This window comes from Anopheles moucheti, chromosome 2, assembly GCF_943734755.1.
Source record: "Anopheles moucheti chromosome 2, idAnoMoucSN_F20_07, whole genome shotgun sequence".
In the NCBI taxonomy this organism is placed as follows: Eukaryota; Metazoa; Arthropoda; class Insecta; order Diptera; family Culicidae; genus Anopheles; species Anopheles moucheti.
In genome coordinates this window covers 52,843,726-52,857,651 of record NC_069140.1, presented here as the reverse complement: position 1 = coordinate 52,857,651, position 13,926 = coordinate 52,843,726, and the positions used below count along the sequence as shown (strand labels likewise).

The window sequence follows — 13,926 nt, the reverse complement described above, 5'->3', positions numbered from 1 at the left end:
TACGATTAACAAACCGTTTCCGCGAAAACCGCTCTCATACATCCCTTTCTGCATTGATTTTTCAACAGGTTTAGCTGAACCTTACCCAACGAGGTTCGCTGCGATCCTCTATGACTCGTGGAAGAGCATGACTGACGAACATCTGCTTGTTAGTGAATGAGTCCGGCATCATTATGCTCAAACATTCGCATTCGAAGTCCACTCGAGTTCTATATTATCGAACTTATTTTCACAAAGGCGCAAGATGAGCACAGTGCTTACGGTTAATTTACAGTTTTAGTGAATTCTACATATAAACGATTTATATCGTTTGTTGTTTACGCATATATTTCGATATCTCTTTTTTATTTTGATACAGACGCTAAAATAATAATTCGTAACAACACTTATCTTCCCTGCGAACTAAAATGCGTTTAGTTTATACATAAGAACTTTCGTTACGTTAAAACAAAATCGAAAGACAACTAGAACTTAAAGCAAAACACCCCTATTAATATGCTATTGTCTTGAGAATGTGGGAAATAACATAAACTACGAGATGCCCATTGCCGTCGGCACATGGTAAGAATGAGAAAGGAGTTTAAAATACCTGAAACTGCAGTTGTTAATTAAAAAACACACACACACAAACGCGGCTTCCACACACGTTGTATGCTTTCAAACGCAAGCTGACTGATCCGCTAAAGCTCCTAACAAATGCTTAATAAACACCGTGTGTTTTGTTCGCTATCCCTGCAAAGGGGCAAATTACCGCAAGTGCCCCGCGCTGTTGTTGCCTAAACTTTTTCCGCATTCATTTCCATGCTTGTTCATATGTACAGAATTTATGGAACCCATCTCACTAAGCTGTGTATCGATACATCATTAAAAAAAAAAACAACTCAAAATACTAATATTCACATCACTTTATACAAAACATCTTTCGATAGGAAACAACGCTGAAATGATGTTTGCGCTAAAACTAATCGACTAAACATTTCCAAACTCATCGAACTGTTTGCAATATTTCACTTTTCCAACAGAGTCACAGTTTCAAACAAGGTGCTTGATTCTTAGAATCGCTCTGCAAAAATTTGCAAACCTATTATGTTGGCATTATTACATCATGTTTCTATACAAATATATACTACTTATTACATACCTCATAATTTGCCTAACAGTGTTCACATTCGCATCACCGCTTATTGCAACTTTATCGCCTACACTGTACTAATGTGTTATACCACTAATCACTATGTCACGACTGATATAGATAGCTGCACAGCAACGGCAAACAGTTTACGTGCGCATCTTCGCGCATGCATCTTCCTGCAAAAAGGACTACATACGCCACGGGACTGAAGCCGACCAGGATTGCGGCCATATTACTTATTGCGGTTTGCTTCTGTTTTTGGTGCACCCTATGCTAAATATTAAATAACTACTGAATTTTGTTGTCCAGCGGATGCGGCCGTCCCACTGCCTCCGCCCGTAGCAGTATTTGCAGCACCACCCGCCGTTGTGTCACTGCTAACGCTTTCTGCAAGCTGTTGCGATTGGTCAACTTCACGATACTTTCGGAATGTTCTCCACTGACCCGTGTTGTAGTCGAGCGTGATGAGCGACTCAACCAGCATCAAAGCTGCCCTATCGTCTTGGTGCACTTTTTCCTACAAGAACCGAAACAATTAGTAGTGTGTTTTACAATGACCATTTGCGATTGTACCGCTAGAGCTCTACTTACAACACTTTCATTTAATTTTATGGTCACGATGTTTTCCGGTGAAGGCCTAGGATTGTTTCGATAGCCAGCCATGAAACCGATGATTATAGCCTTCTCTAATCGGGACACGCAGTTAGCCCGTTTAAACATGTCATGTGCTTCCATGTAATACTTGCTCTGCAAAAACCAGTCAGGAATTTTGATTAAAACGGCATAAAAGCGAAAATAGACGAAATTTAAATAATTGTTCGTCAATTTTGCACATAAATTATTATCTAACTTTCTAAACTAAAACACATGCTACTTACGGATATTGAAAGCCCTTTTCTTCCACCCGCTTGTTGCTGTTGCGCTTGTTGTGGCTGCTGCTGCTGCTGACCACTGCCTTGAGACTGTATCGTTACCGTAGTTCCCTGTTGTTGCTGCTGCACTTGCTTAAATTGGGCACGCTGCACCTGTATCTGTTGGGTTTGACCTTGCTGTTGCGGTTGCTGGACTAGCTGAATGGTAGTGCCGCCAGTACGCTGTGATCCCGGGGCCTGGAACTGAATCGTGTGCTGTTGCTGACCCTGCTGTTGCTGCTGTTGGGGTATTTGCGTAATGATTGTACGTTGTCCTGCCTGCCCTGCTGCGGTGGCCGCTTTTAGCAACTGTTGCTGCTGTTGACCAGCACCGGCCGATTGTTGGATCGTTTGCACTAGCTTTGGTTGGCCGCCTGGCCGCTGAATAAGCGTGATTCCTTGTGGCAAAATTGTTTGCACATTGTTTGTTCCACCGACAGGTCGGAAAATCACCTGCTGCTTTACCTGCGGCTGTTGCTGCTGCTGGACCTGCTGCTGTGAAATGTTCGTAATCAATGCCGGTATGGTTGCACCTTGCTGCTGTTGCTGCTGTACCACGGTAGTGCCTTGCTGCTGTCCTCCACTGGGTTGAATCACGACGGGTGTTAGGGCGGGAATATTTTGATGCAACGAGCTAGTTGGTACCAGTGCGGGAATTTGACTCAGCTTTGTTTCCGATTCCGTTTTGATCAGTCCTGGCGGTCCCGTCAGTATTGTGGCTCCGCTCAATCCGGAAACGTTTTGTAGCGGAATCTGCTGATATACAGTGTTGCCCGATGCGTCGACCGTTTGTATGATGACTCCTTTCTGATTCAGCACATTCGAAACATTTGCGGCATTCGTTACGTAGTAGGTGTTTCCCTTAACATTCGGCGGCATAACCACTTGTGTGTACTTTGGCTGTTGGCCGACCGCAGCTGCAGCAGTAGCTTGCAGCGCTTGTTGTTGCTGTTGCTGCTGTTGTTGCTGCTGCAGCTGTTGCTGATGTTGAAGAATTTGTGCGACGGAGGTAGTCATACCAGCCGTCGGCGGGTTTTGTGCTGTTATCGTGATCGTGCGCTTCTGGGGCACTGCTGTCGGGGTAATTTGTAACTGATTCTGCTGACCCTGCTGTTGTTGCATGGATTGAATGTTTAGTATCGTTGGCTGAGTCGCCCCGGCCGGAATCTGGGTAGATATAAGGGGTGGAATATTTTGCATCAACTGATTATTGTTAAGCGACACAGTTGGAGCTGTTTTAATTTGCACAATCCTAGTCTGCTGCGTAGCTGACTGTTGTCCCTGGACTTGAATTTGTTGCGATTGCTGCTGCAGCAGTTGCTGCTGATGCGGAGCCCGTGAAATGGTTGTCGTCAAACTAGGCGTGCCTGTGGAACTCGCGTTCGAAACTATTCGCTGAATGTTGAGCTGTTTGCCGGGCGATGTCGTGTTAAGCACGTACGAAGTAAGTGGCGTTTTTTGCTGTATTATTGTTGCTCCTCCGGCAGCTGTTGTCGTGCCAGGCTGCACCTGCTTCGTAGTGAACAATATATTTCCACCACGATTGATGATGGTCGTAGATTTTGGAATGGAGGCATGTAACGTTCCGGGTACGATCGACTCAGACGATAGGATTTCTATTTTCTGCTGCGCGTTGGTGTTGCTGGTGCTCGTTACTGCTGCAGCAGCTGCTGCAGCCGCACTGATCGTTTTGCCTGTGGATTTTTGAATTATCTGAACTCCTCCCGTCGCTCCCGATTGCGACTGCAGTACCGATTTGGCTTGTTTAGGTGTTAACGGAACAGTTCGTACCAACGATGGGGGTTGTGATGACAACGTAACCATAGAACTTCCAACCGTACCTGCCCCAACACCGCTGGGTTCCGTTTTGATGACCGTTGCTGATATTGTTTTCGTTGCAGGATATGCCAATGGAGGTGGTGCCGAACTTACACTTGGCACAGCACTAACCGGTATAGCAACGGGCGTGGTTAAGCTAATGGATTCCGGTTTTGTGTCTTTCATCTCAACCTCTTCCTCCTCATCGACCACAGCAGATGTTGCCTGAGAGGGCGTTTGTTGCTGTTGAGATTGCTGAGAAGTTGTTATTGTCGGTTGCGTTTGTTGCGGCTGCCGCTGTGCTGGCTGAAGCTGCGTCTGGGGGGATGGTGTTGGTTGCTGTTGTTGCGCTTGTGGTTGTTGTACTTGAGCTTGCGATGTACTAGAGGCAACAGACGTTGACATCACGCTAGAGGATACATCCTTGCTGCCAGATGTGGCCGGCATTGGTGTTGCAGGCTGACTGTACACTGTCGAGGGTGCTGACAAACCTGCCGCATAATCGGGCGTTGTCGTAACAGTTGGACTTGATGTAGACGGCGTGGTTGTGGTCGACTTCGTATCATTTGCACTTTGACTCTGTTGTTCCGCCACCTTCTTTGCCTGTTCTTCCTTCTCTTGTTCTCGCTTACGTTTTTTCGCTGCCGCATAGCCTAGCGGTTGCTCTCCGATCTCGAGTAGCTTTATACCTCCATCCTTTCTACCGGCTGGCGTTCGGCTCATTGCCGGCCGGGTTTGACCTGGGGTAGTCGGAGGTGAACGAAAGCCACCGGTAGGTACGCGTGACGGGATACCTTTAAGCGGTGTTGTGTCGGTCATTTTACGTGGAATGCCACGCGACCGTAAAGGCACTGTTGGTGCAGATATCTTCTTGAGGCAACTCTGTGCATCGGAAGACTTTTGCAGCAGCTCCGCACGTAAGGCTGCACTTTTCGGTTTACGTTTTAACGTAAAATGTTTCACAGGCGTTGACTGCTGCCCGACCACAGAAACAAGCGTCGATTTGTTGAGATACTGACATTCCAGGGGGAGCATACCGAGATCGGCATTTTTCACTACCAACCGTCGCAATTCGTTGACCATGTCTGTGAAAATTGGGCGCGTCTCTTCGTAGTCTGAGATTTCCGTGTTCAAAGACCCTGTGGTCGGGAAGGTTTTTATCGTTTCCGCTATCATTGACACCCATAGCTCTGAATCGAGTCCAGCAACTTCAATTACTTCCTCTAGTTCCGTTTTCCACTACAACAAAATGAAACAAAAAGAATAATATTAATGAGATATACATTCTTGCTACACTATCATATCGGAACACTATTGGTTAGGGTACGTAAAGAGCCAGAAAGTATTTATTATAAAAGGTTTCTAAAATATGACAGGTTGCTGTCGCTATTTTGTTGTTGTTTATGTTACACATCGGAACACACACGCACACAACCACACACGTAAGCAGTATGCTTTCATGCTTTATCACCACTAAGTCACTGAACGGGCAACGAGGAACATAATCAATAGCCATGAATGCCTGATGAAAAGCGCTTTACACATAAAAATTATTGTACGCGAATTCTATATGCACATTTTCCGAAAACATTGCCTTCTTCTCCGTGCAACATTTACTTTTTTCAGCGCGTACTACCACTGACGCGCTTGCAACATCAGCATTGTGTGTTTTTTTCCCACAGTACGCGCGACCACAAGTCGGCGCAACGTTGTCGTCATGAGCTCGGGACATCCCTTTCGCACGCTTACCTCTTCGACGATCCGTCGCGGAATTTGGAAAAAACTCAACAGCAGTTTCAGCTTAACCTGGGTCTGTAAGTCTGGAAAACACTCCTTGATGTTCCGAAGCACTTCTTTATTCAATTGAGACGTAATGGAACCACTTATCCATGAATCGTTTGATGTACCAAGCTTATTGTGGAGCCACAGAGAAATGTCGCTATCCCGCACGTTCGCCATCTTGAAAAAAACTGATGCCGAATGCAGTGATGTGCGTTTTCCTAGCCCGTTTCACACAGCCACAACCATTTGGCAGCCTGGCCCGACTGTCAAGCTTCGGCACGAATCGGCGAAGTGTCACTGGTAACGCATCGAGGAAGCTAACGCTCAAGGTTCGTACAGCACCTGTAACGCTCTCAAGGCCAACGGTTTTTTGACGGCTCTTTGACGTTTGGCATGAATCAGCGTCACAAGTAAAAAAAAAAGAAACCAACCCCATAAACAATTGGCGTGCTGATCAATGTTTTCGTTTATTTTGCTGCGATAAGTTAGTGTAACGTTGTGAAACTAGTTTAATTTCATTGCTTGGCTTACAATGAAGCCAACTCAAGTATTAAAACTGCTGGTTGTTCTACTGTATGGTGGTAAGAATCTTCCGTTACCAGATCACCTTCAACAGGGCGGGGCTGCCTATTGGCTTCCATTGTCCGGCCATGGCGATCCTGTTGATTGCTTTTTAATGGTATCAATTTCGCTTTGCTAATTGTGTTCCTAATCATTCGTTCCAGTGTCTTACGTTACGGCGCGATCCAACTTCACCATTCCGAAAATCCTTCAAGGATCATGGTTTTCTTGGGAGGTCGGAAGACCTACGTTGACGGTCCTGGATGATCACAGCATGTCAGACAGAGGCGAGATTATTAATATGCTCCGCGAAGGATCCAATTACACGTTCATTTTCCAAGGCAAAAGGTGCTACCACTGTGTGCACGCATTTCCCAGGACGCTGAACATTTTCGAAAAATACGAATGTAAGTAAACTTGCAAAAAGCAACCACGCAGTATGGTGTAAAATGGTTTGTGATGCATTTTCAGCCGTATGTGTGACTCTGGCGCCACACGAAGAACCTACCATAGAACGAGTTTGCCGTGGTTCAACCGATCAGCAATTAATAACGCTGTTTAACGAAAACTACGTCCCCGTCAATTGTCGCTCGTCTCTTGAGGGTGTATGGCAATTTGCGTACCAGAACCGATTCCGCTTCACAGGTGAATGTGACCATCCGGATGCGAGAATACATTCATGTCAGCAAGCCGGAACACAGTTCTTGATATCGAACGAAAAGTTTAACATCACCTACAAGCAGTGCATTGGAATGGCGGATACATTCAATGGGGTGGTAGAATACAGCTGCTTGGGTGATTGGTTTGTCGGCAAGAACCACTACTTCGCCGTGGCAAACACGAAGGAATCTCGAAAGGACGAAAAGTATCGCTGCTTTTTGAAGAACCGTGACGACGATCTGTATCTTGGCGTGTCGATCACGGCCGAATGTAATACTCTGAAGACGGTAGAAAAGTCTCCAGAACGATTAAGAATAACACCGGTAAAGGCGGACGTCATCGAACCGGGCTGTCGATTCCCGCAAAATTTCACCGGAGAATGGATCAATACCGCCAACGTCGATGGCGATGTGAAGATAAATGAAACCCACATTGTGGAAACGTACAAACCGGATCAGTCGCGTTACCGTCGCACAATCTACATATGCCGAGAGCAGCGAGATACACGCATTATGATGGCTCGCCTTACAGTGGACGGCTGTCAGACGGATTACGTATGTTTCGATTTTGTCCCTAAACATCACAACATTATCCGCTACCGGCGTGGACTTGCTGTGATACAGGACGACTTTTCAACCGTTTGCTCGTGGAAACAATTCCCCAACAGAGAAGAATGGAATTATAATTTGCTGCTATCGGCAAAACCCGTTCCCATTCGATGTCCTGTGGCCGGAAAGTTTAACTTCACGCAGAAAGGCGAAGCGCCATTCAAAACGCGCATTCTCGGTGGTGTCACACTGAGTCCTCGTCCGGACATACGCTGCAAGCAAAACATATCGGACTTTTCCGTTTGCGACGGTGACCAAAAGGAGATGAGGATCGATGCGGATTACTGCCTATCGGTGGATTATCTTGGACGACCGATCGACATCTACAGCGACCCGGATTATCGTATGAAATGTGTCGGATACTGGCAGGAAAATCTTAAATCTTACCTTATTACGTACGACGATCTGGATCCTCTCTCCAAGTACCGCTGCTGGGTTTACCAGCGGGCGGATTTGAATCGTGTGCTAATGTCGCAGGCCGTGGGCGCATTTTGCGATATCAAGCAAGATGTAACTTCCTGGAACTATACCGAAGGTGCTGTGGTGGCCATCGATATGACGGAGTATGAGCGCGAACGGGACCAATGTCCGATGCATTTTGATGATGGAGAAAATCCTTGGCAGGAGACGGAAAACTTCATCACTGTGTTCCCGTGGGTTATCTATCGCTCAACTGCAGCGCTCAGTAGCACATTAACATCGTGTCTTATCTCTTTAGCAGCGGTATTCTTGAAGGTGTTCTTTTAGAAGCATTATGAATCTCTTTTCTTGAAATTATTGTATCTTTATCCGTCCAAAGTCACGTCACGTACGTACGTGTGCTATGTGCCTTCATTCCATCCATAATTGTAAATGTAGTACCACTTGAGAATAAAAAATAAAATCAAGGATAGTGACGTTACTACCTCACTTTTAAAATAAGATAATTAGCATTTAGCTTCACAACGTAGTCCGGCATAGCGATGCCTATTTCCGGTTGTTTTGAATTGTGGTGATATTTTTAGCAAACACCGTCTGAAGACATAGTTTGCCTAAATGAAACCGTAGCAGATGCCTCAGATAAAGTACAATTGAAATGTAAATTCCACTGGCGATAACGGTGACAAAGGAAGACATAAGAACGTTTGACATGTAAATAAGTAGCTTAAAATTATTGTTTTCCCTATACAAAACATTGCATCATGATATCACCCTAACCATAAGACGGAAGAGTGTTCTCTTCGGATCGAAAGTTGAACAACTTCATTATTACGTTCGTTTGTGTTTACAAAACTTTTTCATTTATCCATTTCCTAACTAAGCGTCTACTTCTTAAAGGGTGGTTCGATATCGTTTTTATTTTTATTTCACAATTTTAGTCTTCAGTTTTAGCATTTTTCATAAGTACAGGTTAAGCCGCCAGGCGGACCTGTTTGAAAAAATGAAATCATTTCTTAATTCGAAATAATGGTGAAACAGTAGAAAGTTAAGAACAAAGCAGAAAGATACTTGAGAGCTAAATAATTCAGCTTAGTATTATTCTAATTGTTCGAAGAAGAATTCTACAAAAGTAGCGATATTATTTAAATCTCACAGGTTATTTGACCCCTAATTTATATTTGTTAAAATCTCGGGGTAAATTCTTTGACGTAGCGGTACCACTGTGCAGCTCTTTTGAAATAAATTTTACAAAGTTGAAACTCTAGCGGCGCTATATAAGGCTCGTAAATATTATTCAAATGCACATAGAGTATCGAATTATAAAAAGCATCCCGCTTTACAATTTGTTTTGTTTGGAAAATATATTTTGGCTTTCATTTGTTTCAATGTCAAAATGGTTGGACTCCGAGATGAGCTAACCTCCCCGATACAGTACTAAGAGAAAAGCAAGTTTTCTCTCTCACTCTCATTCTTTCCATTTCAATACTTGGAAAATTAGTAGCTTTTCCTGTGTAATCAATTTTCTAAAGATGAAACAATTAATTCTTTCCCCACGGATATGTCTCATACATTGGTAGATTGAATACGGTCCGCTCAAGAGTGCAGTGCAGCTCGGCGCCCGAAAAATGTGCCGATTTGTACGTCATGTTCATTCAAGGGGTCTTGGCAGGAGCACCTTATCCCCACAACAGTTCTTCGGTGCGCTGAGTGTTGGGCGGTAAAAGCAGCAATGGATCTGGTCGGCCATTCATTCGTTGGCGATTGGAAGGAACGGCTATCGCGTTTCGGTGTTCACAGTGAGCAGTGTTTTGAGGAAACTCATGTGACTAGCGCCAAGTGTTTCTCTCTATCGTATCAGGATCGTCGATGAGTGTAATTAGTGCGAGCTTTCCGTGTTCGTTTAGGAAAGCGATTTTCGTTACTGCTTCTACGTACAATACGGAAGTGAGAAGCTTAGTAATCGAGAATCGTGAAAGGTGTAAATCTTTGCGATGCAGCCCGTGAGGATGGCTCCACCAAGACTGTGATTCGTTTTCAGTGTGACGTGCATCGACGAAAACAAATCTCCCAGTCCGAAGCTAAATACACACCGCTGGCCTAGATTTTCATAGCGAAAGCGCACGAATTTATCGTCCGTACGTGGGGTAAGTTTCGTGTTTCTGTTCCGTTACCAAATTTTGCAAAACATTCGTCGCACAAGCAAAGGACGAACAATCATAACAAAGCCCTGTCAAACAGGGCTAGAACAAACGAGCGAAGAAGAGCGCAAGATTAAAGGCAAACAGTAGCGAGAAGAGAGCAGGGTAGAAAAGTGTCAAAAATGCAGTACTAGAACGGATGAATGAGCGTGCCGTGCAATCGAACGGGATAATTTGTAAAATCAGAGAGAGAGTCAGCGAATGTACCGATACACGTTCGAACAGTGTGTGCGAAACCGAGAGCCCAAGAGCACAGTGGGTGCATACGTGCTAGAGATGCCGTCAGTGTCAAAGTGTGACAGAAGGAGAGAGCAGGACAAGTGAATCCGTGGTCACAGCTGAGCGAAGAAAATTGTCTGCATAATCACAACGACCTGAAAACGGGGAATCAACTGCCACCGGACGGACAGTTTGGTCGCACCACAGCATCCTGGATTCTGGATGGTGATTAATCCCTGTTCGGTGTGTCATCATTTTTTTATCGAATCTTCACGCAGGATTCGCTAAGGTAAGAAGCTCCGCTTATCAGGTTGCGTGTCGTTACGAATGCTCCATTCATCCCTTGTACGTCATATCTCGTTACCCCCTCCCGGTGCTTTCTAATCCCTTCCACCGTTACCTGTTGGCGGTAAGTTGACCTCACCGCCGTCGTGAACGTGAACGGTGCGACAAATGTCCACACTCGTGCGATTACTTAATCAGCCTCACGGCTCGTCCAGCTGATGAGGAAATCGCGCTCTCCATCCTTGCGATGCTGGTTGGCCTTGCATGTTCGTGGTGGAGCTGGTACTGATGGCGCAAAATATTCGCGCCAATCGTCATTGCGGATCTCCATCAGTGGACAGCACACTGCGTTGTCGAAACAATGACCAGGCCCCCGTTTTGTAGCCCTCTGCGGGAGTGCAAGCAGCATCCGACAACGTCACGGATGGCGCGTGATACCGCGCGAAGATATGCTCTCTTGGCGCTCATCTCCGGCGCGGTGTCCTTCTCTATTGCATCATATTGCACCACTTTTCGCACATTTCGTGCATTGTTGTGTTCTTTTCAATGCCCGTGCAGCTGTTTGTGGAAAATATTGAACTGATCAAGTGGGGAGAATGTTATTGGGAATATGGGAGCAGGTTGGGAAAATTTAATAACAAGACTTATTTGTACCCCAAATAGTGATTTCTTTTATTAAACTCTCCCTTTAATAAATACACATTTAACAATGCAACAATTTTGTGGTTGAACCGGAAAGCTTCACATGTTCTTTTCCTGCTTTGTACTTCATTCATACACGTGTCGCGACTTGTTCTTTGTTATTCAGCTTTGAAGTTGTTAATTCTCATTAATCTTGGTCTTTTCGAACTCTTATTACTCAATTTATAATTGTTATATGAAGTTTTTTTCCTTCTATTTTGATGTTTTATTTTATATCTATTACATTAGCGTATATATTAATTGGATCGCTTTGAACTCCTGCAGTGAGTTTTGTGTATTTTATTTAGGTGAAAACTGCCATGAAATCTTATATTACTATTTATCTTTCCGGCCTATAATTGCATCCATCCAATGTCACTCGCTTTCCACTTTTGTTGTGTAGTTTCTTTTTCAATTTATTCCAACAATTTTAATGAGCCAAACTCAGAGGAGAAAAAAAGGAAGCATTAAACGAAACCTATTGCTTATCATGCGCCCATATGCTCCGGAAGTACAATCGCACCTCAAGGCTTGCAAAGCGGAGAGTGACCTGTCCGGTTTTGGACTAGGTTATTTCAGCGCTCGTCGTTTGGAACCGTTCCAAATTCAATAATGCATCGTGTGCGCACTTGAGCCTCTTGGCCCGGCGGCGAACACCGGTATCAGATGTGTTTCAGTTCCGGGTTGCGTACCGTGGCCGTAATTCTACAAGAAACCGGTCGGTCACTCAATGTTCAAAATGTGTCTAACGATTGTTTACGCTCCGTAGATGGGACGAATCCAACATCTTCTGTTTGAAATATGCCACGTGGACCAAGTGGTAGCAGTAAGGTGTGATTGCTGGGAGGTCTGGGACGATCATGTCCAGTAGCTGCACTGCCGATGGCTATCTGCGTGTATATATATATAACAGTTGGGATCCGGATGCGGAACCCGCGTCCAAACCAAGACAGGTGACGCAATAGCGATTCGGAGCAGAGCGTCTGAACACCAACAATAAAGCAACAGTCCCAGGAAAGGTGATTAGCATAAATAGATCATTTGAAAAGTTAAGAAACATGGTACACGAAAAGCGCGTGCAACAAACACATCCAACATAACGTGCTTCGGAGCACTGGCTAAAGGGCAGGAAAAAAGTACATTGTAGTTTTTAGTGCTTTAGTTAGCCACACAATCTAAAATCACAACAATAACAAAACAAAACGCAAAACCATTTTAAATAACAATATCTTTCGAGTGCAGTACTACAATAAATGGAACCGACACAACGCGCTCCAAACACGGATATGGAATCTTTATTCGATCGACCAATTTACTGATGATCGTTCCAATTCCTTATGGCATAAGGACCATTGCTTGTAGCGCAAAAAAGCCTAATCAACAATAATCGAAACAACGCGCGTTTGTACCGTTACTGCACCCGTCCCATCCCTGCCTGGGTCCCCTCCAATTACATCACCATGCGTGTGTGTGTGTGGCGCACTGTCATTAAAGTTTCGACCACTTCGAGGCCACATTTCGATGCGCGATGGATCAGATGGACGTGTGCCACGTACGTTCCACACTCGGAGTGCGTTGTGGTTGCCACCTACCGATCGAACGATCCATCACCGGATGATGCGGTTCAAAAGCTGTTGTCGCTCGGACAGCGTTTACTATTCGGCCCAAAGCTTAAGCATTCGAAGTGTTTCCGCGCTAGTATCACCGTGACATGTTTAAAGGATGCCCCACGGCACATACCACACTGTCAGCGAAGTTTTGCACGCTGATCTGCGCTAACTTTTAAATCAGTCGAGCATGGGCGGTGTTTTTTATTCGAATAAACACACCCGTTGAATATCAAGCTAACATGTCATATTTCATCCTTAATCTAGCAATTTGTATGCAGTTTTCGTTTCTAAGAATTTGTGAGAAAACCCCAGCATGCTGGCAAAGGGTGCTTATGTACTACCCACAGAGACCCCCTGAGCACTTGGCAATATATTAAAGTGTACGTTCGTGTAATGCTTTATCTTATCAATGGGTTAAAGTGGATCCCCGAAACACATCAGATCTGGCTACCCATGCTTAAGTGGTGCTGCACTATTTATCCATCATTTTTAATCTTCATTTTGCCCGCATCATTATTTTCGGTATTGATGGGGTTTTCAATTCCCAACGTTGGTGCACTGTGCACTCTTTTGTGGACTTGTTTTTTTCTTCCTCTTCATGCTGTAGCGGCTATGTCATGCAACAGATACGTGCCTGCACACCCGGGCACGTTTTTGGGCCATGTGAGGAGAGAAAAGTAAAAGTGAATTTTAAGAGTTGTGCTTCGTATTGCGGTTTTGGTCTTCCTTTATCAATGAAACATGAGTTGCAGTACAAATTATGATTAATTTCGTTGAAGTATACTTATGGCAGCTCTAAAAAATCTGGCCAATTAATGATACATAAAGTTTAAGCTATAATGGTATTGGTGTCTATACTAGACGGCATTCACACGGTCTTATAAATAAAACTTCCTAAAACCTAACACAAAGTTACAAATTTATATTTTGTTTGAAAATACCTTGCTCGAGGGAATAATTGTACTGATTAAAAAGAAAAATGTTACTGCTGCAGGATTAAAGTCGTTCAGACCCATCATGTTGCTAATTGATCTCCACAAT

General features: G+C 44.5%; 2 protein-coding genes across 2 annotated transcripts; one reads left to right on the top strand and one right to left on the bottom strand.

Annotated features, from left to right (window-relative positions):
• Positions 1–310: 310 nt before the first annotated feature.
• Positions 311–5,820, bottom strand: LOC128304374 (negative elongation factor A). The gene is made up of 4 exons (XM_053041558.1): positions 5,611–5,820; positions 2,011–5,100; positions 1,724–1,879; positions 311–1,649 (listed from the first exon to the last, which is right to left on the bottom strand). The coding sequence occupies exons 1-4, from the start codon at positions 5,818–5,820 to the stop codon at positions 1,413–1,415; spliced, it is 3,693 nt and encodes a 1,230-aa protein (XP_052897518.1). The 3' UTR covers positions 311–1,412.
• Positions 5,821–6,068: 248 nt separating this feature from the next.
• On the top strand, positions 6,069–8,353 carry LOC128296979 (uncharacterized). The gene is made up of 3 exons (XM_053032518.1): positions 6,069–6,224; positions 6,369–6,611; positions 6,676–8,353. The coding sequence occupies exons 1-3, from the start codon at positions 6,176–6,178 to the stop codon at positions 8,217–8,219; spliced, it is 1,836 nt and encodes a 611-aa protein (XP_052888478.1). The 5' UTR covers positions 6,069–6,175; the 3' UTR covers positions 8,220–8,353.
• Positions 8,354–13,926: the final 5,573 nt, after the last annotated feature.